The following is a 24,531-nucleotide window of genomic DNA, read 5'->3' as shown; positions in this document are numbered from 1 at the left end:
GAATCATGAGGTTTATACACAAGTTATTAAATTACAAGAAATCAGGATTCAAACTTATTTACCTCTCAAGATCTTCATATCGGATGTGAATATTTGAAATCGAAAGCTTCAAGTTACCAATTATTGTGTCGATCAATGACCCCAGCCATGATTTGTTCTTTAAAACAACCAAGCAACAGGAGGTTAAATTCACACCATATCACAAACAAGACTCTAGAGAAAATAATTAAAGTACACAAGAAAGTTAACTATTTTGTTTCAATGAATTGGCCTACAAGTATTCAATTTTCAGTACTATATTGCCTATTACAAGAAACAACAGTAACTAAATTCACATGTGAAATGGGGACGAGGACAGGAATGACCAAAGCAAGTAAAAGCATGAAGATAACTAATAATTTTCTTGTCTGGAGCAGCAACATAGTAAAGAGACCATGTACAAATGATTAAAAACAGTAATAATCACTACAAAAAATTAATAACAGTATGACTAAGAATTTGTTGAGAATCACCCCTGCAGGAAGAACTCCAATAGACAAGGAGGATACATCTGTATAATACGCATATCCAAAAAGTAAGAATTTATATATTTATTGATTGATGTTATTGTTTGATATTTTTAGTACAAATGTGAGAGGCTCCTTATATAGGAGATATAGGTGTAGTAGGTGAAGTGGAGGTGGTAGTGGTGTAGGTGAAGTGGAGGTGGTAGTGGTGTAGTGGGTTAGGTTTAGTGGAGTAGGTGAGGTGGTAGTGGTAGTAGGTGAGGTGGTAGTGGTGTAGGTGAAGGTAAATTCTAACAGCCCCCCGCAAACTCAAGGAGGATAGAAACTAACCAACTTGAGTTTGAAGAGAGGAACAAAACAAGAAAATACATAAAAAAAGGATAGGAGACACTGTATGGTCGTGTCAGACCGTTGTAGAAGACAGTTTATGGGGTCATGTCGGACCGTTGTAGAAGACAGTTTATGGGGTCATGTCGGACCGTTGTAGAAACTAACCGGAATCAATGTCGGGACAGTTTATGTAGAAATTTAATGTATAAAGAGAAATGATTGTATTATTGATTGATATATTGAATGTTACAATGATTCCTATATATAGAAGAGTAGGTGGTAGTAGGTGGTAGATGGAGTAGGTGAAGTGGAGGTAGTAGTGGTGTAGTGGGTTAGGTTTAGTGGAGTAGGTGAAGTGGAGGTGATAGTGGTGTAGTGGGTTAGGTTTAGTGGAGTAGGTGAGGTGGTAGTGGTGTAGTGGGTGGATTTTAACAGCCCCCCGCAAACTCAAGGGGGATAGGAACTAACCAACTTGAGTTTGGAGAGAGTAACAAAACAACAAAATACATAAAAATAAAAGAGGATAGGAGACACTGTATGGTCGTGTCAGGCCATTGGTGAAGACACTGGATGGTGGTGTCATAACGTTGTAGAGGACACTGTATGGGGGTGTCATAACGTTGTAGAGGACACTGTATGGTGGTGTCATAACGGTGTAGAGGACACTGGATGGCGGTGTCAGACCGATGTAGAAGACAGTTTATGGGGTCATGTCGGACCGCTGTAGAAGACTGTTTACGGGGTCATGTCGGACCGATGTAGAAGACACTGTATGAGTGTGTATATAGGCTGCCCAAAAGATATACATGTAGATATATATATCGAGCCCGCAAAAGTCGCGCCCTCAAAAGGCGCGCCCACTTTATCAAAAGATGTGCCCGACAGAAATCATCGAGCGGCGAGCCATCAAAAGGCGCGCCAGACACGCGGCGATGCACGTGACCGACAGAACGCGTGTCGGCCTCTTCGTCAGGGTCTTTATAAACCGAAGCGGAGGCTGAGGCTTGGAAGCATAACAAACCAGTTGAAACCTCTGCATTCTCAGAGAGCTTGTCTCGAAGAGCTGCAAATCTTGAAACACTCTGTAACCAACCCTGTCTGACAGTACCAATCGGTAATCGCTGCTTCTCTGAAACACTTAGCAACCCAAAAACATGGCCTCTTCTTCCCGTCCAGCTACCCAGAACATGGCCTCTTCTTCCCGTGGTCTGCTTACTCTCTTTCCCGACCTCAACGAGTCCACAAGAGAGATAACCGGTGCGGTTGCCTTTGAACCTCAACCAAACGCCCCTGAGTTTGCTCCGTTGACCTTTCCTATGCGGTCTGTGGAGCAAAGAATGGCAGCGCAATCAGATATTGAGGCGAATCAGTATACTTTGAAGTCATGTGTGGAAACCATGACTGCGGTCACAAACTTGTCGCACCGGCTGCAGAGTAGGACAAATGAGGTGCAGCAGTTAAACGCCCAACTGGTTCTGCTCCAACGCATGTATAAGGATGCGCGAGCAGAGCTAAGTGTGCTAAAGGCGGAAAATAAGGAACTGAAGCGGAAGGCCACCGTTATGTTCCGATTTGGAGGTCCGCCATATGCTGCAGTGGAGGAGCAGGGAGTAGTGATCGTGCCCAGTGGAGTGGGTGCGGGAAACACAGAGGCAGCACCGGCAAGGGCCGCCCAGGACGGAGGCAAGAAAAAGCGACCCGCAGCAGAGTAAAGAAGCAAAATCCCGCCTGTGGATGTGTTGTTTGTTTTTGTTGCTGTTGTTGTTGTTGTTGTTTTTTTTTTTTTTTTTTTTTTTTGTAAAATTGTGATCGGGGTTGATCTCTGAGATGAATAAAATATGATTTGTTGTGCAAATTGGTAAATTGTGTTTGGTTTTTTTTTTTTTTTTAATGTAATATAATAAAAAGAGATATATATATATATATATATAAAATAAAAAAAGTGGGGAACAACATGATGTCTTCGGGGAACGTGTTGAATGATGGTGTGCATTGGGTGACCTTTCACAGTGGGTGGGTCACATGGGAGAGAGAAAAGCAACACACATGTGCATGTGCTCTCTCTTGCCAGGATGGGTTCTCTCTTTGGTGGAAGGAGGAGATCAATAAAAAAATAATCAAGATGAGGAGAAGGCACGGATCAGTGGCTAAGAGGGATACGCACACAAGGGGTCTTGGGAGAGAGAAAACCCGAGAGAGAGAGAGAGTCCTTCGTGAAGATGCTGCTGCTTCCATTAACAAAAGACCACGCTCATCATGGAAACAAGTACCCGAAGAAGGTGATGCGCAAGGATTCGGCCAAGAAAACCTCCTCGGTGGTAGTCGTCTGAGTCATTATGTTCTTTCGGTATGACCTAACTGGTGGCCAACCAACAACCTGTGCTTTGACAGGTGGCTTTGGAGGGTCTTTCTTCTCATTGGATGGGGTGTTGGTGCTGTTGAATCATGGGTAGTAGTGAGATAGATAAACCTGCAAAGGTGCCAAAGGAGGCGAAGGAGTCTAAGACGCCTACTACGCAGGAACAGTCTTCATCTACACCCACTGGCACAGCTGCTCCAGACTGGCTGTTTTTCAGGCATATTCTCCTATGCCTCCACACGGGTTCTTGGCATCAATCCCTCAAGCCTTTTGCTATTCCTTCCCCTAATGGCATTGCTGAGGCTTCTGGGAACACGCCTAGCAGCATGGAAGCTGATGTTAAGTTATCTGAGGGGAAGGAAAAGCTACCCATCAAGAGATCTAAGGGAAGTTTGGGCAGTTTGAATATGATTACAGGAAAACAATAATGAACCTGGTAAAACCTCAGGAGGATCTGCTAATGGAGTCTATTCCAAAAGTGATGACAGTGGGAGTGAAGGTTCAAGTGAAAAAGAGTGAAGGTATGTGTAGAAAATTCTAGTGGACTAGGTTGAGGTCCGGCGGGCGGCCAAGGCGAGGTTGTCGCCCGCCGGTGAGGCGAAAAATTGTAAGAAATAATGTATAGAGAAAGAGAGAGAATAAATTGTATGTATTATTATTGATTGATATATTGATATATATTACAATGATTCATGATTCCTATATATAGAAGAGGGTGAGTGTGTAGTAGGTAAGAAGTAGGTGAAGTGGAGGTGGTAGTGGTGTAGTGGGTTAGGTTTAGTGGAGTAGGTGAGGTGGTAGTGGTGTAGTGGGTTAGGTTTAGTGGAGTAGGTTTAAGTGGGTGTAGTGGGTTAGGTTTAGTGGAGTAGGTTTAAGTGGGTGAAGTAGGTGATAAATTTTAACAGCCCCCCGCAAACTCAAGGGGGATAGGAACTAGCCAACTTGAGTTTGGAGAGAGTTACAAAACAAGAAAATACATAAAAATAAAAGAGGATAAGAGACACTGTATGGTCGTGTCAGACCATTGGTGAAGACACTGGATGGTGGTGTCATAACGTTGTAGAGGACACTGTATGGGGGTGTCATAACCATGTAGAGGACACTGTATGGTGGTGTCATAACGGTGTAGAGGACACTGGATGGCGGTGTCAGACCGATGTAGAAGACAGTTTATGGGGTCATGTCGGACCGTTGTAGCAGACAATGTTGTGACAGTTGTTGTGACAGTTTACGGAGTCTTGCTGGACCCTTGTAGAAACTAACCGGAATCAATGTCGGGACAGTTTACAGAGTCTTGTCGGACCCATGAAGGAGCTAACCGGAATCAATGTCGGGACAGTTTACAGAGTCTTGTCGGACCCATGAAGGAGCTAACCGGAATCAATGTCGGGACAGTTTACAGAGTCTTGTCAGACCCATAAAGGAGCTAACCGGAATCAATGTCGAGACAGTTTACAGAGTCTTGTCGGACCCATGAAGGAGCTAACCGGAATCAATGTCGGGACAGTTTACAGAGTCTTGTCGGACCCCTAAAAAGTCGCACCCTCAAAAGGTGTGCCCAATCTTTCAAAAGGCGTGCCATCAAAAGTTGCGCCCTCAAAAGGCGCGCCCACTTCATCAAAAGTCGTGCCCGACAGAAAGCGTCGAGCCATCAAAAGGTGAGCCGGAGACGCGGCGAGGCACGTGAGCGACAGAGTGGCGTGTCGGCCGCGTCGTCAGTGTCGATATAAACCAATGCGGAGGCTGTGCTTGAGGCAGAAGCGAAGACAAAAAAACTTGGGAAAAACTTCTGAAAAACTCTTCATTTTCTGAGAGAGATATTCGTTTTTCTGAGAGATTGCCTCTAAGAGCTGCAAATCTTGAAACACTCCCCTTCCAAACATTATCAGTCTGAAATTGCTATTTCGCTGAAACACTCAGCAACCCAAAAAACATGGCCTCTTCTTCCCGTTCAGCTACCCAGAATATGGCCTCTTCATCCCGTGGTCTACTCACTCTCTTTCCCGACCTCAACGAGTCAACAAGAGAGATAACTGGTGCGGAGGCCCGTGAACCTCAACCAAACACCTCTGGATTTGCTCCGTTGAACTTTCCGATGCGGTCGGTGGAGCAAAGAATGGCAGTGCAGTCGGATGTGGAGGCCAATCAGTATACCTTGAAGTCATGTGTGGAAACCATGACTGCGGTCACAAACTTGTCGCACCGGCTGCAGAGCAGGACAAATGAGGTGCAACAGTTAAACTCCCAGCTGGCTCTGCTCCAACGCATGTATAAGGATGGGCGAGCAGAGATAAGTGTGCTAAAGGCGGAAAACAAGGAGCTGAAACGGAAGGCCACCGTGATGTTCCGATTTGGAGGGCCGCCATATGCTGCAGTGGAGGAGCAGGGAGTAGTGATCATGCCCAGTGGAGTGGGAAACACGGAGGCAACACCGGCAAGGGCCGCCCAGGACGGAGGCAAGAAGAAAAGACCGGCGGCAGAGTAGAGAAGAAAAAATCCCACCTGTGAATGTGGTTGTGTTTTGTTTTGTTTTGTGTTTTTTTTTATTTTTATTTTTATTTTTTTATTTTTTATTTTTTTTTTATGGTGTAAAATGCTGATCGGGGTTGATCCCCGGCATGAAGAAATGACAAGTTTGTAAAATGTTGTTGTTGTTGTTGTTGTTTTTTTTTTTTTTTTTTTTTTTTTTTTTTTTTTTTTTTTTTTTGGAGTGTTTTGTTAAAAAAATAAAAATAAAATGAAAGAAAACAAGGGAGAAAGAAAATAGATAAAAAATATTTATAGATGGATTATATGAAAAACATCAGTGCGATTGTTTCAAAATAAAGTGGGGTATTTAAAAAAGAGGAAAAGTGACTTGGAAAAAATAAATAAAAATAAGTGATTTTTGAAATCAAATGGAGGAGAGAGAGGGACAAACCCATGTGATAAAGTGGAGAGAGAGTCGGTGAGTGGGGTGCAAAAGGTGAAGGAGAAATGATGGATTGAAAATGGTTTGGGTCAAAAGTGGACACTGTTAGTGGGGAACATGAGTGCATTGATTATTTGATATAATAATAATAATAATAAAAATAAAAAGTTAGAACAGTTGGAGAGAATGAGTGGAGTATGGTAAGGGTTTCATCCAAAGCCAAAATTCCTGCAGCGAATCACTTCGCAAATCCTAGCATGAGCTTTTTCTCTTTCCAGGCTTATTCATGAATTTCCTGGTGATTTCAAGAGCCTCTGGTGGCATTGTGGCAGAGAACACCCCAACCTGGATTTTGGGTGGCAGCAACTGAGAACACCCCAACCTGGATTTTGGGTGGCAGCAACTGGAAAATATCATAGATCTGATTTTTAAAAACCTCGTGACAGCATTTCATCAGCTTCATCCAAGACAAACATTTTGATGTAAACACGGCGAAGTGATTATCTCCGCAACATGTCAAACACACGACCAGGAGTACCAACAACAACATGAACCCCACTGGAGAGAATGCGCTGATCTTCGCGCACACTAGTCCCTCCAACACAAGCATGAACCTTCACACTTTGCTGGGCAAGTTCAAGAGTGGGTGGAAGAACCAAAGCTTGGCACTCAACCAAGCTATAATCTAGCTGCTGCAGAATTCCAGAGCAGAATGTTGCAGTGTTTCCAGTTCCAGACTGTCTCGTCATATGAGGTGAAGAATTCTTCTCCATCAGCCTCACACATGACTACAGTTGCACAAATCTTTGTTGATTTTATCAGCGGAATAGGTTGAGGTCCGGCGGGCGGCTAAGGTGAGGTTGCCGCCCGCCGGGGAAGCAAAAATACTAGGTTTTAAACCAGCTCTGATACCATGTAAGAAATAATGTATAGAGAAAGAGAGAGAATAAATTGTATGTATTATTATTGATTGATATATTGATATATATTACAATGATTCATGATTCCTATATATAGAAGAGGGTGAGTGTGTAGTAGGTAAGAAGTAGGTGAAGTGGAGGTGGTAGTGGTGTAGTGGGTTAGGTTTAGTGGAGTAGGTGAGGTGGTAGTGGTGTAGTGGGTTAGGTTTAGTGGAGTAGGTTTAAGTGGGTGTAGTGGGTTAGGTTTAGTGGAGTAGGTTTAAGTGGGTGAAGTAGGTGATAAATTTTAACAAAAATACTAAGTTCTTAACTTTGCTCTGATACCATGTAGAAATTTAATGTATAAAGAGAAATGATTGTATTATTGATTGATATATTGAATGTTACAATGATTCCTATATATAGAAGAGTAGGTGGTAGTAGGTGGTAGATGGAGTAGGTGAAGTGGAGGTAGTAGTGGTGTAGTGGGTTAGGTTTAGTGGAGTAGGTGAAGTGGAGGTGATAGTGGTGTAGTGGGTTAGGTTTAGTGGAGTAGGTGAGGTGGTAGTGGTGTAGTGGGTGGATTTTAACAGTTTACAGAGTCTTGTCGGACCCTTGTAGAAACTAACCGGAATCTATGTTGGGACAGTTTACAGAGTCTTGTCGGACCCTTGTAGAAACTAACCGGAATCTATGTCGGGACAGTTTACAGAGTCTTGTCGGACCCTTGAAGGAGCTAACCGGAATCAATGTCGGGACAGTTTACAGAGTCTTGTCAGACCCTTAAAAAGTCGCACCCTCAAAAGGTGTGCCCAATCTTTCAAAAGGCGTGCCATCAAAAGGCGTGCCCAATCCATAAAAAGGCGTGCCATCAAAAGGCGAGCCCAAGTCATAAAAAGATGTGCCGGACATGATGGCGAGGCACGTGTGTGCCTTGGTTGGCGCGCCTGTTTGTCGGCTGGTGGTAAGAGGCGCACGATGCGCGTGGCTGCCTCGGCTATAAGACGGAGGCTGAGGCTGAGGCAGAGGCTGAGACAGAAAAACTGAGAGAAACCTCTGAACATTGTCATTCTGAAACACTCGGTAAAGACTTTGTATCCAACCCTTCTCTGAAACATCTGAACAATGGCCTCTTCTTCCCGTTCAGCTACCCAGAATACGGCATCCTCATCCCGAGGTCTACTCACTCTCTTTCCCAACCTCAATGAGTCAACAAGAGAGATAACGGGTGCGGTGGCACTGGAACCTCAACCAAGCGCCCCGGAGTTTGCTCCGTTGAACTTTCCGATGCGGTCTGTGGAGCAAAGAATGGCAGTGCAGTCGGATGTGGAGGCCAATCAGTATACTTTGAAGGCATGTGTGGAAAGCATGACGGCGGTCACAAATTTGTCGAACCGGCTGCAGAGTAGGACAAATGAGGTGCAGCATTTAAACGCCCAACTGGCTCTGCTCCAACGCATGTATAAGGATGCGCGAGCAGAGATAAGTGTGCTGAAAGCAGAAAATAAGGAGCTGAAGCGGAAGGCCACCGTGATGTTCCGATTTGGAGGTCCACCATATGCTGCAGTGGAGGAGCAGGGAGTAGTGATCATGCCAAGTGGAGTGGGAAATACAGAGGCAACACCGGCAAGGGCCGTCCAGGACGGAGGCAAAAAGAAGAGACCGGCGGCAGAGTAGAGATAAAAAAATCCCACTGTGGGTGTGGTTGTTTTTTTTTTTTTTTTTTTTTTTTTTTTATGTAAAAATGGTGAACAGGGTGAGCCCCGACATGAATAAAAGGAGTTTGGTGTGCAGGTCATCTTCGTCTTTTTTTTTTTATTTTTTATTTTTTATTTTTTATTTTTTTTTTAAATTGGTGTAAAGAAATAAATAAAAATAAATAAAAATAATGAATTGGGAATGAAACGGAGGAGAGAGGGGACAAGTCACATGGCTGTCTTGGTGTAAAGGAAATAAAAGAAAAAATAAAGAAATTGAGTGGGTGACCAGTGTATGTCCGTGAGGAGAGAGGGAGAGAGATTGAGTGGGTGCCCCATGTGCGTTGCAGAGACCACCACTCATACTGCAACAAGATTCCACAAGTTGGGCAGAATGTGGAACAGGAGTGCAGGGAGGATGTGATATAATAATAATAGTAATAAAAAAATAAAAAGTTAGACCATCAATGAGAGAAACAGGGTGTGTGGGTATGAATCACATATATGCCTCTGTGGGAGAAAGGAGATTGTTCACCATCTTCAATGATATTTATGAGCCTTTGGCGCAAATCCCTGATTTGGCTAGCAATAACAGAATTTTTCCCTGCCACTAATAAACCTTCATCTAGCCAGCCATAGAGTCTTTCTGACAAATTCATTAAACTTTTAGTCAACTTGGTCACCAACCGCGATTTTTCAGATTTAGTAACCCTCGCTGTCCCTTCACCTGTGGAGGGAGAGACCCCTGTTTCTGGATTGATATTCTCAGAAATAGCATTGACAGGCTCATTGACCTCTGCAAATCTCACTCCTTCAGTGCTCAACCCAGCACCACGAAGTTCAAGAATCCATGTATCAAATCCTTGGCTGGACATGTAACGTGCAAATGATGAATCAGGAGAGAGATCATATCCGATTGCATTCGTACCGACTCCAGACAAAAGTAATAGTGGGTGATTCCTTGGAGGCGCCTTAGGAGGAGGCTTGTAGCGCCAGAGAGCGAGCCTCAAGTTGGTTGAGGTCCGGCGAATCTCATTCAGCCGAGAGATTCCTGACGACGAAGCATCGAAGATCACCGGAGGAAAGCTGTAAAAGGAGGACGTTGCTCCGGAATCGTCAGATCCGGAAGTTTCTTGGAAGGATTTTGGTGATTTCGAGTTGAAGAGGAAACTATCCATATCTTAGACCGTGTAAAAGCAGAGATTTGAAAACAGAGAGAGGTTTGAATTGGTTGAGACCCGGCGGGCGGTCAAGGCAAGGTTGCCGCCCGCCGGAAGGCGAAGAACACTAAGATCTTTAACCTTGCTCTGATACCAAGTAAGAATTTATATATTTATTGATTGATGTTATTGTTTGATATTTTTAGTACAAATGTGAGAGGCTCCTTATATAGGAGATATAGGTGTAGTAGGTGAAGTGGAGGTGGTAGTGGTGTAGGTGAAGTGGAGGTGGTAGTGGTGTAGTGGGTTAGGTTTAGTGGAGTAGGTGAGGTGGTAGTGGTAGTAGGTGAGGTGGTAGTGGTGTAGGTGAAGGTAAATTCTAACACAAAAAAATTCCCCGCAGAAGTGGCATGGAACCACAAAGAATAATTGATATGAAACTTAAAACTGCTTAACAAAAGATAAAGTATGCAATGATAAATGCAAATTCTCAACTGCTGTGCATCTGTTTTAGAATGTTCTATTCACTGATATAAAAAAGAAGAAAAAAAATCTCCATTATCTTGTTTCTTATTATATATATATATATATAGAACAACAACCAAGCATCAAAATTAATTGAATCAACTCCAAATAACAGGAGGCCCTATTATTGCAGGAGCCATAAAATAATGCACCTGTCCTCATGCTATCTTCCACTCCTCTTCTCAGTTGTTGCTTATGATTGTTCGTGTTTAAGATTTCTTGAGAATGCTAAAGCGTTCTGGAATATTTTAAACAACCAGCAGCAATGGAATACAATTGCTGAAACCTATCCAATCATATTTATGTTTTACTTTTTCCCCTTTCAGCCCTTCTACAGCGAAATTGGTATGTGCCACTTCTCCATTTTATGTTCACAACGATAATATTGAGAAAATAAAACAAACTTTGACTTCCAATTCTCCATTTCAATTTTAGGAACTCAAAAGACCAAAACTTCCAATTTGTCTATGAACAGAGCTTTCAAAGATAGATATTGCAACTTTCTGTTGACACTTAATTTTCCAATATGTAGAATGTGAAAAATGATTTAACGATATAAAAAAATAAAAAGTATTTGTAACGTAAAAAATACAAAAATAGTTATTATTTTCACGTATACATATATATATGTATATATGTGTGTGTGTGTGTGATGCTGTGTATCAGGCACACCATATCCTGATTTTTTAAAAATTGTCATATTGACGTATCAATATCTTGTTGGATCTGTCTCATGTTCATATCCATGACACTTAGAATGCAATCTATTCATAAATTTGACTCAAGATATACTTTTCAAACTGGTGAAAGAGTAAAACTGACTTACTGGGACCACTCATGTTATATCTTACACATTCAAATGAAGTAATACATCCGCCATAAATTTAAACATAATATTGAAGTAATAACGAGTAAATGAGTACAATCAAAGTTGATCTTTCTACAATAAGGCTGAGTTTAGCATTGTAATTGAGAAGAAACAAACGGTTTTATTCCCAATCACATTAAGGCCTCGTTTGGGGAGTGGCTATTTTAGCCAAAAAGTCAAAAAGTTAACTAAAACTAGTCACATCACCTTTCTACTTTTCTGCACATCTTTTCGTAAAAAGTCAAAAAATTACTAAAATAGCCTGTTCCCAAACGAGGCCTAAATCTCTTATTACAGTTATCAAGGATATGCCCTTATCTAAACGTTCTAAGCACAAGTCAAAATGAAGCCTATAGCCATAAGAAGCCTCGATAGATTTCTGTGGCCCTTCGCTTGAGCAGGATGCTGGGAAGTTGACAGAAATGAATACTCTCAAAAGCTTGAATTTTCAAATTTTGGAAAAGATCTAAAGTGACTTGTTAAGTAAGCTTTATAAGCATAAGCAGCAACCTGCTTTCCATAATTCAGATGCATTAGCCACTTACGGCTTAACAAAAGCTCAGCCAAACACAACCTAAGAATCCCTAACACATAAAGTAGTATCATCAGCAAATTTATGTCAAATGTTTACATAACCCTCCAAGAGAACTATCAGAAAGCATACCATTTCTTCTGACTTTAATAGTTGTCTACTCTCCAAAAGCTTCATTTCCATTTCCTATCAAAGAGGAAGCAATAAATCAGACATTTAAACATCCACATGAAGCAGACAATCGAATTTGACAAACTAGAAAAATGTCTTACCAGTATTCGGCTTTTCTTAACTTCTTGGACAGCATCTTCACTGCACCCTTCAACTTGAGTTGCAGGCTCAGCTAGCACAAAAATACGATCCAGGGAGACTAAAACTGGATCTTGGCCAAGCCTACTCCATGGGACCTGAAATGAAGGAACATGACACACCTTTTTGCGGAAGAATACAGAAATTGATATTAGTCATACACAGTTAGCAGCTTGAGTTTTGTAGTAATATGGAGATTAATTTAGTGATTGACGGAAAAAAATATATTATTCACTGTCTCATGGTATTGACCAAATTTAATAATTTTTTCAAAGTTTACTGGTGATTTGCAGAACTCCATTATATCTAAAAAGCCAAGAATATTTAACAAGTAGTGTCCACTCGTTTCTTTCTTTTCTTTTTTTTAAATCAGCAGTGTGCACTTGTTTCTAATATCCAGGTTCACCACCCAAGTACCTTTGCCATATGAAAAATGGAAAACATGCAACAGATGAGTATTCTTTCACTTTCGTAGACAAATAACTAATTGAAAGACATAGCAAGCGACAAAGAACCTCTTTGTAAAATTCAATGTATTATTGATTGTTTTCTGATTGATTGATTTATTGCTATATTTACAATTCCTATATATAGAAGAAAATGTGGTAGTAGGTGTAGGAGTGAAGTGGAGGTGGTAGGTGGAGTGTGTGGTAGTGGAGGTGGTAGGTGGAGTGTAAATAGGTGGAGTGTAAATTCTAACAGCCCCCCGCAAACTCAAGGAGGATAGAAACTAACCAACTTGAGTTTGAAGAGAGGAACAAAACAAGAAAATACATAAAAATAAAAAAGGATAGGAGACACTGTATGGTCGTGTCAGACCGTTGGTGAAGACACTGGATGGTGGTGTCATAACGGTGTAGAGGACACTGTATGGGGGTGTCATAACGTGGTAGAGGACACTGTATGGGGGTGTCAAACCGATGTAGAAGACAGTTTATGGGGTCATGTCGGACCGTTGTAGAAGACAGTTTATGGAGTCTTGCTGGACCCTTGTAGAAACTAACCGGAATCAATGTCGGGACAGTTTACAGAGTCTTGTCGGACCCTTGTAGAAACTAACCGGAATCTATGTCGGGACAGTTTACAGAGTCTTGTCGGACCCATAAAGGAGCTAACCGGAATCAATGTCGGGACAGTTTACAGAGTCTTGTCGGACCCTTAAAAAGTCGCACCCTCAAAAGGTGTGCCCAATTTGTCAAAAGGCGTGCCATCAAAAGGCGTGCCCATTTTATCAAAAGGTGTACCGGACATGATGGCGAGGCGCGTGACTTGGCTTGCGCGCCCAGGTTGTCGGCTAGCGCCAAGCGGCGCATGATACGCGTGGCTGCCTTGGCTATATAACTAAGACGAAGGCAGAGGCTGAGGCAGAGAAAAACTGAGAGAAACCTCTGAAAAATCCTTCGTGTTGCTGAAAAAGAAACTCTGTAATACTCTGTAACCAACCCGTCTCTGAAACACTCAGCAACATGGCCTCTTCTTCCCGTCCAGCTACCCAGAACATGGCCTCCTCTTCCCGTGGTCTGCTCACTCTCTTTCCCGACCTCAACGAGTCAACAAGAGAGAGAACTGGTGCGGTGGCACTGGAACCTCAACCAAGCGCCCCGGAGTTTGCTCCGTTGAACTTTCCGATGCGGTCTGTGGAGCAAAGAATGGCAGTGCAGTCGGATGTGGAGGCCAATCAGTATACTTTGAAGGCATGTGTGGAAAGCATGACGGCGGTCACAAACTTGTCGAACCGGCTGCAGAGTAGGACAAATGAGGTGCAGCATTTAAACGCCCAACTGGCTCTGCTCCAACGCATGTATAAGGATGCGCGAGCAGAGATAAGTGTGCTGAAAGCAGAAAATAAGGAGCTGAAGCGGAAGGCCACCGTGATGTTCCGATTTGGAGGTCCGCCATATGCTGCAGTGGAGGAGCAGGCAGGAGGCAACTTGCTGGGTAGCCTAGGAAGCACGGAGGCAGCACCGTCAAGGACCGCCCAGGACGGAGGCAAGAAGAAAAGATCTGCAGCAGAGTAGAGAAGAAAAATCCCGTTGTGGGTGTGGGGTTTTTTTTTTTTTTTTTTTTATGTAAAATGGTGATCGGGGTGAGCCCCGAGATGAATAAAATGAGGTGTGTTTTTGGGTTTGTTTTTTTTTTTTTTTTTTTTTTTTGAAAATAATAATAATAATATGAATATGGGTATCATGGAGTGGGGATATGACATTAACATAGTTTAAAATATTAAAATAATAAAAGATATGTATAATGAAAGAATATACAAGTGGATGAGGGGAGATGATTATGTCTGAAAAAAGAAGAGATAAAAAAAAATAAAGAAAGAAATAAAGAAATCACATAGTGTTGTGGTAGTGCGTATGGATTTTTTTTTTTTTTTTTTTTTTTTTTTTGTTTTAAAGTGGAATATCGTGGGGCATAGATAAAGTAAAAGAAAGTTTGAGTGGGGCAACAGGAGTGTGTGGAAAGTGTGTGGCCATGTGCATAGGTCTGCTTTCTGCCAAATTTTTTTTTTTTTTTTTTTTTTTTTTTTTTTTTTTTAACCGCAATTCTAGTACCAAATCCTTGCCTTCAGGTGACAAGGTTTCGGGTATGGATGGGCTCTCTCTCATAACCTTGAACATAGCTGCAGCCCCTTCATATTCACTCCAAGAGAGCTTCCCAGTCATAAACTCGAGCAGTTGGTAGTGTCTCCAGTGGCACAGACAAATAGAGTAAAACCAGCAAACAATGAGATATTATCACAAGAACCAAATTCTTTGATTGACGACGCTAAAGGGATGGGTTGCGGCAACTTCGGCTCAAAAATGCTTCATCTTCACCACGGTATAGTAGGTACGAATACAGTTCAAAGGTCTTCGTCGGGGAGAAAGCAGATTGCGGTGTCCATCCTCCCAGCGGATCTGCGCCGCCGACGTATCGGGAAGAGCCGCGCAAGGACGAGTCTGCCGACAAGAAACTATCGCCCACGGATCTTGATGAATACACGCTTGACAGGTTCGACGCTCCTCCGTAGCTGACGCAAGATTGAAGGAGAGACAGAAATTTGAGTAAGAGAAAGAGAGAGAGATGAGAGACGGTTAGTGTGTAGAGGTCCGGCGGGCGGCCAAGGCGAGGCTGCCGCCCGCCGGGGAAGCAGAATTACTAGCTTCTTAAGCTTACTCTGATACCATGTAAAATTCAATGTATTATTGATTGTTTTCTGATTGATTGATTTATTGCTATATTTACAATTCCTATATATAGAAGAAAATGTGGTAGTAGGTGTAGGAGTGAAGTGGAGGTGGTAGGTGGAGTGTGTGGTAGTGGAGGTGGTAGGTGGAGTGTAAATAGGTGGAGTGTAAATTCTAACACTCTTAAATCCTGACAGAAAAATCTGGGTCTGTTTGGTTGTGTTTTCGGGGGGTTTTTTTTTTATTTGACAAATTTCTTCTTTTCCATTTTTCGTTTTTCGGAAACAAAAACAAATAAAAGTTTGAAAACTCCCATCATTTTGGAAAAAAATTTGGAAACTTCCAAGAAAGCTTGATGCAACATATATTTGTCTGTCAGATTATAAGATATTTATTTCAACAAACACTTTCTAGATATACACTTGTCATTTTGATCTAAGTGATAGACGAGTCACAAGACTAGTATGACTTCACAAACCTTCAACTTCACTGACCCAAGGAATCCTGCCTTAACCTTCACAGGCAACTTTAATGCATTCAATGCCTCTGGCTTCAATTGCATATTTGTTAGCTCTACATCACCTGTTACAGTTTTAAAGCAATGAGTCAAAAGATATAAACAAATTAAGAAACAATCACAAAATAAATACACCAATAAGGTACAAAGTATATAAGCAACTATTAGATTAGTGAGCCAACAACACAATATCCCACCCACTAAGTAGCAAGTATACAGTAAATCTTTGTACTTACAATGAAATAAACTACCGTTCACTCGCTCCCCCCATCAACCAACAAGAACAATAGATAAAGTACTTCGTTAAGTATCTGTTATCAAGCTCAACAATATGATTACCCCACCCAACACCCAGTACAAATAGTACTAAAAGATCCCATGATGCTCCATATTTTACTTCATAGGGTACATCGAGGTCAACCGGCCATTATTTTGTTGTTACAATGGAGTGTATTATTTTAATATATAGAGTATCTGGGATCAACCATCATCCAAAGGGTGAACCATAAAAACAAAAAATGAGAATTATATATATTTTTAGACTTTTAGTTCGATTTTTAGTATTTCTTTTCTTTGGTGAATGAGAGAGTTGACTGAGTTGATAGGAACAAATTAATTGCTATGGATTGACATAAATATTTATTAGCAGTCTACATTGGCAACATGAGGGCGAAAAAAGAAAAGAGAGGGAGGTTTCTGTTGAATTTTGGCATAGCGGGCCCATAAAGGCATTTCCCCCTAACGTTAGAATGTTCTGAAAAGTAACTATCTTAGTTTCATATAGAAATTTATATAGAATCTTCAAAAAAAACAAAAAAATGGAAAAATAAATAACAGCTAACACACTATGTTCACTTCATAATGAAATGAAGGTCCAACATTACATAAATCATTCGGCTAATAAAATAAGTCATTTTCTTTTTATGCTTATTCATACTAATGTGTGGGGAGCTTCCTTGTTATCTCTCTTTCTAGTTATTGTTGCCTTGTTACCTTTATTGACTATTATTCTCATTTTACTTAGATAAGTCATACTAAAAGTGAATTTTTTTTCTTGTTTTACAACTTTTCATAAGATGCTAACAAACCAATTTGATGCCAAAATCAAATTCCTTCGAAGTGACAATAGGAATGAGTTCTAAATATATCGATCAGGCTTTTTGGGCCTATCTTGAGGAAAATGATATTCTTTATCAAACTAGTTATGTAGGTACTCCAAAACAAAATGAGCTTGGTGAACGAAAAAACGGCCATCTCCTTCAAGTTGCTGGCTTTCTTGTGTTTAGTATGAATGTTCCAGTCTATGAAGCATGGACACTCCAAAATTAGTGCCGTGGCGGTGTCCGACACGGGGACACGCCGGGGACACGGGGACACGCCGGGGACACGTATGGGACACGCCAGATGGCGTGTCCCTTTAATTTAATGATTTTTTTGCAGGGGACACGGCAGGGACACGGCGGGGACACGCGTGTCCATATGGGGACACAGCATGGGACACGGCGGGGACACGGCAGGGCTATTTTTATTTTTATTTTTTTTTAATTTAATTTTTTTTTATTTTTTTTAATCTTTTGCCTCTCTTATTTAGTGCTTTTGTGAAAAATATTGTTGGATGTTGAATGTTTTCCCCTTCTCGTCTTAGTTCTTGTTATCGTTTATTATGACTTTTTTGTGAATTTTTTGTGAATGGATGATCTATTAATTTGTTTAAATGTAATAGTTATGTTTATTCAATTAATGTTACTATGTTAGTGTTTGTTAATTTTAATTTAGGATGAATGTAATATGAATCTACATAACACATAAAAATATATAAAATAAATAAAATAAAATTCGCCGTGTCCCCCGCCGTGTCCGTGTCCCCATTTTTTGAAAATTGCCGTGTACCGTGTCCGTGTCCGTGTCCGTATCCGTATCCGTGTCTGTGTCCGTGCTTCATAGGTTCCAGTCTATTTGGAACGATGCAGTTCTTACTACATGTTATCTTATTAACCCTATGCATACTGGTATTCTCCAGTTTAAAATTCCTCTCGCATTTCTTCCCATGACTCTTGCCACTTCTTTTGTTCCTCCAAAAACATTTAGATATACTTGCTTTGTCCATAATAAAAAATACACTCATGGGAAACTTGATCCTAAGGCTTTGAGGCGTCTCTTGGGTACTCTACTTCCCATAATGGATATAAGTGCTATGATCCTCAAGGTCACAGAGTGTATGTCAGTATGGATGTCACCTTTCACAAAGCTAAGACCTTTTTTTTTCTGTTTTACCTCAGCCATCTCTTTAGGAGGAGAGTAATACAAGGGAAGAGATGTCAATTGCTCAACAGGAGTTACAGTGTTCCTTCCTACTTAGATGGCTATTATTTATGATGAGGGGGAGGGTATGATACGAGTTAAGGGGGAGCCTAAGCCTGAGCCTGACATTGGTAGGCGATTACTTAGGATTGATCTCAAAATTGATTCTCAAATAAAGAACAAACATGTAACATGCCACCATGCCAAGTTGCCGACTATCATCCTTGACACCAGTTTCAAATCCTCTCACTCAACTGTCAAGTAATGAATCTCTTATTATTACTTTTGTTAGAGACGATCAGGTAATAGTGATTTTGATCTCCCAATAGGTTTACTACTTGCACTCAGCACTCTATATCTGATTTGTTTCCTATAATTTGAATTTTGTCTCGTGCATTTGTTTCACCTATGTCCTCTGTGTGTATTCCACAAGATTTAAAGAAAACTATCAATGATCCTAAGTAAAAATATGCTATGGCGGAGAAGATGAAAGCTTTAAGCAATAATGAAACTTGAAAGTTGATTCCTCTTCCAGATGGAAAGAAATCAATAAGGTGTAAGGAGTAAGGTGTAAATGGGTGTGTTGGCACAAATTTCAACCAAATTTATGTTAAAATTTCAAGTACAGTCAATCAGTCAATGACACATATAGAGCCTATGATAGGAATGTTGTAGGTAATCACTTCCTAAAATGATCAATATGATCCATTGAAGTGCAGTAATAAAACGATGTCATATCTCAACAATGTTATCCAAAATACTCAAAAGACACGTAGAGCCTACAAAAGATGACACCTGTAGAACCTACAGCAAGGACACCGCATGGGATGAAATCCAAATGATTAGTATGGTTAATCATATTACAATTAATTAGATATGATGATGCCAAATTTAAGTGGCATATCATTCAATTTGTAATTCAAATTGAAGATAGCAAGCTCTTATCACATAGATGACCCTCCATAAATATGAGGACCATTACACAAGGAGGGGGGGTGGGAAAATCAAAGATCAAAAGATCAAAAATCAAAGGATCAAGAATCAGAGATATAAGGAGAGAGAGAGAGAGAGAAATCAGTAGTCAAAGAAGTCTTCAAAAAGAAGAAGAAGAATGAGAAATCGGGAGAATTCAAGAGCCTACGCTACAAACGGATAATGGCAATCAATAAGTAAAGGGTTCCAAGCCCAAGAATTGTACTTTGTATTCATGGGTTAAAAACCCACAACAATTCAATAAAATATTTCTTTTCCTTAAACTGTCTTTTGTTAATTTTTTGTTCTTTATTAATAAGAGGTTTCATTTAATGTGTAATTAACGATCTGGAATACAGATCGGAAATAGGAACCTGTTATTCAAATAATCAATATGTTTAGTCCAAAAACTAAATAGTGGGCATTTGTAACATGAATTCCGAAATGTGCTCAAACGCTTCATGTTTCGAAATTTGTCTCTACAGGGTGTTTACCATTAAGCAAAAAAGCAAATGAAACAATTGAGAGATAGAAGACAACACTTGTTAGCATTGACTAACAAGAGACATTTCCTCCTATAGCAAAGACGAATACTATTCGTACCCTTCTTTCTTGTGCAACTAATTTAGATTAGCCATTACAATAGTAGATGTTAAGAATGCATTTCTCAGGCTGATTTAAAGAAGGAATTATATATGAATGTGCCACCAGGATTCTCATCTCTGTTTATTGTTGAAAAAGTTTGTAGGTTGAAGAACTCTTTGTAGGTTGAAACAATCTACTGAAGCTTGGTTTGTTTTTTTTCTTAGAGCTATGCAACCAATTGGGTACAAGTAAAGTAATGCAGATCACGGTATGTTTGTTAAATGAGATGAGAATAAAATTATTGTTCCTATTGTTTATGTGCATGCCATAGTGGTGACCGGCAATGACTTGGAGAAAGTAACTCAACTCAAGGCAAGGTTAGCTAAGGAGTTTGAGATCAAAGATATTGGTCCTTTAACACACTTCCCTGCGACTGAAGTTGCCGAATCAAATAAGAGCATCTTTATTCCAACACTCATAATGCCTACTCAGATCTTGTGGGCTCCTGTTACATGCTCATGTTACTTGACTCTTCCTGACAAGGATAAACCACCTTCAATTTTGTCTATAGTCGTCAGTAAAGTTCTTGCATAGTCTAGTAAGAAAATTTATATGGGAAGCTTTGCTGGTTTCCAAGATCAAAATATGTTTTTTTGTTACTCGTTGATGTGGCAGTTTTATATAGAGTCATATAATGGCAACAGTAGGTGCAACCATTATGGAAACAATCATACACTACATATGCATAACGACATTATGGGAAAGAAATGGAAGACTCCAGTAATCAAGTTCAAATTTTCAAATAAATTGACCAATCAAAGCATTTTACTACAACACCTTTTCCATTACACCCCAAAGAAGCCTATGACCACTCCCAAATTGAAGTATTCAGCCTATTCAGCAATTGTTTGGACGTGTCCAAATTAAAAATTAAAAATAATGTCACACATTTGGATGGGTGTCTGGCTCTTAGTTGCACGAAGCGGGAGCGGAGGCAGGAGCAAGGAAGCGTGAGCTAACAGAAGTTTCTTAGGTTGGGAGCGCATCAGGGAGCGGTAATATATATATATATATATATATATATATATTAATACACATTAGAAGTTTTTTATAAATATTTTTATTTCAATACACATTAAATATTTTATTTATTTATTATATTTTTTAAATAATGTATTATTGTTAATTTATTTTTTTATTTTTAATTGATATATATTATAAATAAAAAATTATAATAAATAAGGAATAATAAATTATGTTAAAATAAACAAAAAGAAAAATTAGATATTTTATTTTATAATTTTTTTATTATATATGATTTTATTTTATAATTTTTTTATTCTGTATGTTAATGTTTAGGATATTGAGAATATTAAAAATATAAAAAAATAAATAAAAGATGTAAAATGATTTTTTTATTACTAAAAACAAAAAAAGGTAAAAAAAATAAAATAAAGAATAAAAGAAAGAGGGAGGGAGGGAGAGAGAGACAGCAACGAAGAGGGAAGAGAGAGGAGTCGAATAGAGGGGAGGAACAAGAGAGACGAACAGAGAGAGAGAGAGAGAAGACAAAGACGAAGATGAACACAGAGAGAGAGAGAGATACGAAGGACGAAGGAGACGATGATGAAGAGCATCGAACAGAGGGAGAGATAGAGTCAAAGAAGATAAACAGGTTCGACTTCGACGATGAACAGAGGGAGAGAGATAGTCGAACCCACATAGATTAGAAGAACATACCTTAATCTAGTCTCGATTAGGGCTTCAACAGGTTTTTCCCCTTTCCCTTTCTCTTTCTCTGTCTTCAATAGGTTAGGGTTTCTGTCTGTTTTCTCTTTCTCTGTCTTCAATGGGTTAGGCCTTCTCTCTATCTAGGTTTCTGAGTTGTTTTATTTCCACCAACGATCCCATCTTGGACAGGATCGCGTTTCTCTCTCTACAGAAACGCGATTCTTACACGTTTCTTTTTAAGAAACGCGGAATCGCGTTTCTTACGAAGATTCGTCACCTGGTTGCACGATTCCTGCAACTAAGGTCTGACTTGTATATGAAGTGTCCAATGAACATGGACACGCCGCCTTCTTAAAAGTGTATGTGCTTCTTATTAAGCTAGTGCTCCATACATCTCTCTGCAAGTAACTATTAGAACATGATCAACCATAGTCAATAATCAACATCATCTCCCTCTCTCCCTCCATATTTATTATTCATCCACGTGTAAAAATGTGTGGTATTTGAACTGCATTTCTATTTCTCTAAAACTATCACATTTCAATACTACTAACCCAAGTGCAGCCACTGGCAAGACCAGCGTTGTGTAAAGGCCTCAAAATTATTCACCTCAATAAAGTAACCTTATAAAATGAATGAAATCTTAAAGACATTGTAGTATGCTCAATATACACACACACAGGACACATACACTCAACCTAAACAATTGACATTTATATATATATATATATATTCACTAAGAGTCCACTTTGGTTGACACAAATTATCACCCTAAACATCGAACTTGATCATTCTAAAGTTTTTTTTTTTTCCCTGATAAAAAAAATAAAAAATAAAAAAATTAATGATCAAGTTCAATGTTTAATCATTCTAAATTTTTTTTCCCAAGTTCAATGTTTGATCCTCTAAAGCTTTTATTTTTTTAATCAAACATTGACCTTGATCGTTCTAAAGTTTTTAACTTAAAAATAAAAAAATAAAAAAACTTTAAATGAACAAGTTCCGTGTTTAGAGTGATAATTTGTGTGTATATATATATATACAAAAATCATCCTAATGTTGAATCCCTACAAATTACACTTATGTTGTAATTGGTTGAAGGATTTGAGAAGAAATTTGAAAAGGCAAAAGGAAAATATACGTGAAACTAGGTGAGACTTTTTCATTTCTCTTTTCATATCCCTTTCCAAATCCCCAACCAAACCCAACGTTAGTCCGCATTTCCATTTCTCTCACTCTCACCCAACTGACACACCACAATTCGCATACTCGATCATCAATTAAACATTCAACCATTTCAAACCCTGGGCATTCACTCTACTCTACTTCAAAATCACAGCGATAAAGAAGGCGACCAATCACGATATCGAATCTATTAAAAAAACACGAATTGAAATTGAAAAAGAAGAAGTGAAGGAGGAGTAATCGAACCTTTCCAGACACTGATCTTGAGAGCTTCTTTGTTGAGACCTCTGACATAATTGCCGAGGTATCTCTGCAACAGAGATGCCACCTGATCTTCCAACATCTTCAAATGGATTGTGGAAGATACATAGACAGACAAAGAGAGAGACTATGCATATGTACACAATTCAAGTGTGTGTATATATGTGTAGTTGTATGTATGTGTGGTGTGTGTGAATATATGCATACATAGAGAGAGAGAGAGAGAGAGAGAGAGAGAGAGATGTTGGGGATTTGGGAAGAGCAAGGGGGAGATTGTGCGAGCAGAGACGATTGTAGAGAGAGAAAGTCGAGAGAATAAAAGCTAAAGACCCTCCTCTTTGACACGCAACCCAACCCAACGCAACGCAAAGCCTCGTTGGTAAAGAACTACATGACAGGTGGAGAGTTTGTGGCGGGCCACGTAAGGTCGCAATATGGTCACCTGATGATGGATTTCTTGTAACGTTCAATCACGTGACTTGAGTAGCGGTTCGTAATTGGTTCCGGATGGGTTTTTTTTTTCACTCCATATGTCTATTATATACACCGTGGGAGTTGAGGTTTCGTTTGAAAAAAAAATAAAATTTAACTTCATTTTTTAATTTTTTTAACTTGTCTTTAAAAAGTCCTGGCATGGACGAATTTTTGACTTTTTAATAATTTTATGAAAAATAAAATAAAATAATTATAATTTATATATGATATTTTTTAATTTATTTTATTTTTTAATATATTAACCTAAGGCTCCGTTTGGAGACTTATCTTTTTAGCTAAAAAGTCAAAAAGTTATCTTTTTAGCCAAAAAGTCAACAACTCATACCAAAAAGTCAAAGATTGTCTTTTCTCTCTACTTTTACACATCTTTTCATAATTAGTCAAAAAAGCATCTCAAACATATAAGTTTTTTTTACCTACTTTTTTAGCCAAATAACCAAAAAGTTACTAAATTAGCCTGTTCCCAAACGAGGCCTAATTCCAACCACATTGCCAAACAGAAGCTGCCAAACAGAGACTTAGGCCAAGTTTGGGATGTTCCCAAAAAGTCAAAAAGCCAAAAAGTTACTCAAAAAGTTAAAAAGTTAACACTATTCACCAAAAGTCAACAATTACGGCTGCACAACTCCCAATTCAAATTTTTCCCTACAAATCAATTTTTACAATTTTTTATTACACATTTTTCAATAAAAAGTCAAAAAGTTAACCCAAACATCCATATTTTCAACCTCAATTTTTTAATCTAAAAAGACAAAAAGTACACTTATTTAGTCTTCCCAAACTTGGCCTTAGTAGATGTTAGATACTAGAGAAGGTAGAACAACCAAAAGAAAGGTATCAATTTCTTTTGATATAATAAATTTATAATCTTAAGTTATCAAATGGTATTACACAATCACTTAAATAATGGTTTATAATTAACCCGTTGGAGTTTTGTAGTAGACATGTCAAATTTCATTTATTTACCACTGATCTTTTCAATTTACACCATTACATGTTTTTGTTTAGGTTAATTATAAAAAAATAAATAATAAAATTAAGATTTCACGTATTCTTCACTTTAAATCTCAGTACTTCAATTTTGACAAATTAGATCTTGAAATTTCATCCGTGTTTCAATTTGTCTCTTTGGTCTATCTCCGTCTCTATAGGATAACGAAGACAGTTTAAAGTGAAAAACAAATGAAACCCTTAGATTTATTTTGAAATTAATCTCTT

At 39.3% G+C, this 24,531-nt stretch overlaps 2 protein-coding genes across 7 annotated transcripts in view; both read right to left on the bottom strand.

The window, feature by feature from the left end:
* The window catches only part of LOC114279888 (pleckstrin homology (PH) domain-containing protein), a 151,017-nt gene extending 127,716 nt beyond the window's left edge, over nucleotides 1–23,301 (bottom strand). For 3 of the 6 annotated variants that reach the window (XM_082903823.1, XM_082903824.1, XM_082903826.1), the window contains exons 1-5: nucleotides 22,804–23,176; nucleotides 15,745–15,848; nucleotides 12,060–12,218; nucleotides 11,920–11,973; nucleotides 63–157 (exon numbers count right to left, since the gene is read on the bottom strand). In XM_082903823.1, the coding sequence (XP_082759949.1) occupies nucleotides 63–157; nucleotides 11,920–11,973; nucleotides 12,060–12,218; nucleotides 15,745–15,848; nucleotides 22,804–22,900 (509 nt within the window). In that variant the 5' untranslated portion in view covers nucleotides 22,901–23,176. Of the gene's footprint in view, nucleotides 1–62; nucleotides 158–11,919; nucleotides 11,974–12,059; nucleotides 12,219–15,744; nucleotides 15,849–22,803 lie in introns of all 6 variants that reach the window. The other 3 variants (XM_028222172.2, XM_082903825.1, XM_082903827.1) reach the window with 2 other exon arrangements.
* LOC145806525 (uncharacterized) lies at nucleotides 8,950–10,243 on the bottom strand. The gene has a single exon (XM_082903829.1). It carries the CDS (start codon nucleotides 9,878–9,880, stop codon nucleotides 9,167–9,169), a length of 714 nt encoding a protein of 237 aa, XP_082759955.1. The 5' UTR covers nucleotides 9,881–10,243; the 3' UTR covers nucleotides 8,950–9,166.
* Nucleotides 23,302–24,531: the final 1,230 nt, after the last annotated feature.

Source organism: Camellia sinensis, chromosome 13 (assembly GCF_055761805.1).
Source record: "Camellia sinensis isolate YWXY chromosome 13, ASM5576180v1, whole genome shotgun sequence".
Taxonomy (NCBI): Eukaryota; Viridiplantae; Streptophyta; class Magnoliopsida; order Ericales; family Theaceae; genus Camellia; species Camellia sinensis.
Note: the sequence above shows the minus strand (reverse complement) of the source record. Positions and strands in the feature narration are given on the sequence as shown.

Bases quoted from the DNA above. Each gene is read 5' to 3' on its own strand.
- LOC145806525 (XM_082903829.1), bottom strand. From the start codon at position 9,880: ATGGATAGTTTCCTCTTCAACTCGAAATCACCAAAATCCTTCCAAGAA.